The sequence below is a fragment of the Phalaenopsis equestris genome, unplaced genomic scaffold (assembly GCF_001263595.1).
Source record: "Phalaenopsis equestris unplaced genomic scaffold, ASM126359v1 Scaffold000224, whole genome shotgun sequence".
Taxonomy (NCBI): Eukaryota; Viridiplantae; Streptophyta; class Magnoliopsida; order Asparagales; family Orchidaceae; genus Phalaenopsis; species Phalaenopsis equestris.
In genome coordinates this window covers 1,884,671-1,886,044 of record NW_018164666.1, presented here as the reverse complement: position 1 = coordinate 1,886,044, position 1,374 = coordinate 1,884,671, and the positions used below count along the sequence as shown (strand labels likewise).

At 30.8% G+C, this 1,374-nt stretch overlaps 1 protein-coding gene across 2 annotated transcripts in view; it reads right to left on the bottom strand.

Moving 5' to 3' along the window:
* Positions 1 to 403: 403 nt before the first annotated feature.
* The window catches only part of LOC110023544 (tryptophan synthase alpha chain-like), a 10,134-nt gene continuing 9,163 nt past the window's right edge, over positions 404 to 1,374 (bottom strand). For both annotated transcript variants that reach the window (XM_020723020.1, XM_020723019.1), the window contains 2 exons: positions 1,005 to 1,064; positions 404 to 670 (listed from right to left, as the gene is read on the bottom strand). In XM_020723020.1, the coding sequence (XP_020578679.1) occupies positions 536 to 670; positions 1,005 to 1,064 (195 nt within the window). In that variant the 3' untranslated portion in view covers positions 404 to 535. The remainder of the gene's footprint in view (positions 671 to 1,004; positions 1,065 to 1,374) is intronic.

The following is a 1,374-nucleotide window of genomic DNA, read 5'->3' as shown; positions in this document are numbered from 1 at the left end:
GTGAGTCCATTTTACATTCAATCGTTTGGTTTCAACCTTAGCATATCTGAGTGTCTAATTATAGCATTCAATAAAAAAATGTTAAAATATATTTTTTCAGAACAATTACATGAATGCGTTAGGTAATAGCCAGTCACCTCTAAAAGCTTTTAATATTAAAAATATTTCTCTTCTATGTTTCCAAAAGTTTTTTTTTTTTAAAGACTCTTCAATTCAAGAAGCTGGTTGTTAACCTTTTCTTAGTAACAGCTAACAACTTTCAATCGAATTCGCATTTCCAAGATGGGATATGGTTTTTAAATATAAGCAAATGCTTCTAAAAGGTTGAATTTTAAGCATTTCAGTTTGAATTATATAATTTAAATACAATTTTAACCTACTCAGAATAACTAATACTTCAATATTTCACAGAAGATGCATTGAGCTTTTTCAATATTTATGTCCCACAGATAGATCTCAATGCTTGCATCGCTAGCATTATCTACTAATAACTGCGAAAACAGCTAAAAACATCATATAATTTTATTGACGGTCTTCATGGTAGTGCAGCGGTTAAGGATTTTGTGAAGAACTCCAAGCGCCTTAATCCTTCTTCAGAGGATTTACTTTCTCCTAATAGCTTAACAATAGCACTGCCTACAATCACGCCATTTGCTCCCCATATTGCTAGCTGCAAAATTAATTGGATCTTGTACGAATGCTGATGATTGAAATATTCTAAAGGGAAATTTACATTCATACGACCTAATTCTTATGTATTTACATATCTAACACAAACTTTAATTTTTACATATATGCCCCCTTTTTCATACATGAAAAGGTGTATTTCACTTTTTACATGTTAATATTGTGATATTTTTGATGTGATATGAAACATTCGGGGGTATAAATGTTAAAATCAAAATTTAAGTGTTAGATTTATAATTACATAAGAATTGGGTGGTGCGTATGTAAATGCCCCTATTATAAATGTACAGTTACTTGATTCATTAGAATGTGCAAACCTGCTTTAAGTCTTCTGGTTTTGATAATCCAAATCCAACTGCTATGGGCTTTGAGGTTTCCTGAGAAGAATGAATGAAACATTAGATCCTATATTCTCCATTACATTCCAAAGTTGATGCAATTTTAAAATGAGAAATTTGTTAAGATGATCTCCCAACTCTTTGTAAAGGGTTGTTTTAGTCTTAGACTTTATAAAAGTGTCAATTTTGTTTCAAGATTCTTTTAACATGGGTTGATATAACCCACAATGATGACTATTTTAGCCCATATTAAATGGTTTGGGGACTAATTTGATATTCTTATATACACTTGAACTAAAATGACCCTATGTCAATGTCGGCCTCTTTTATCGTTCAGCTTAATTTTCGT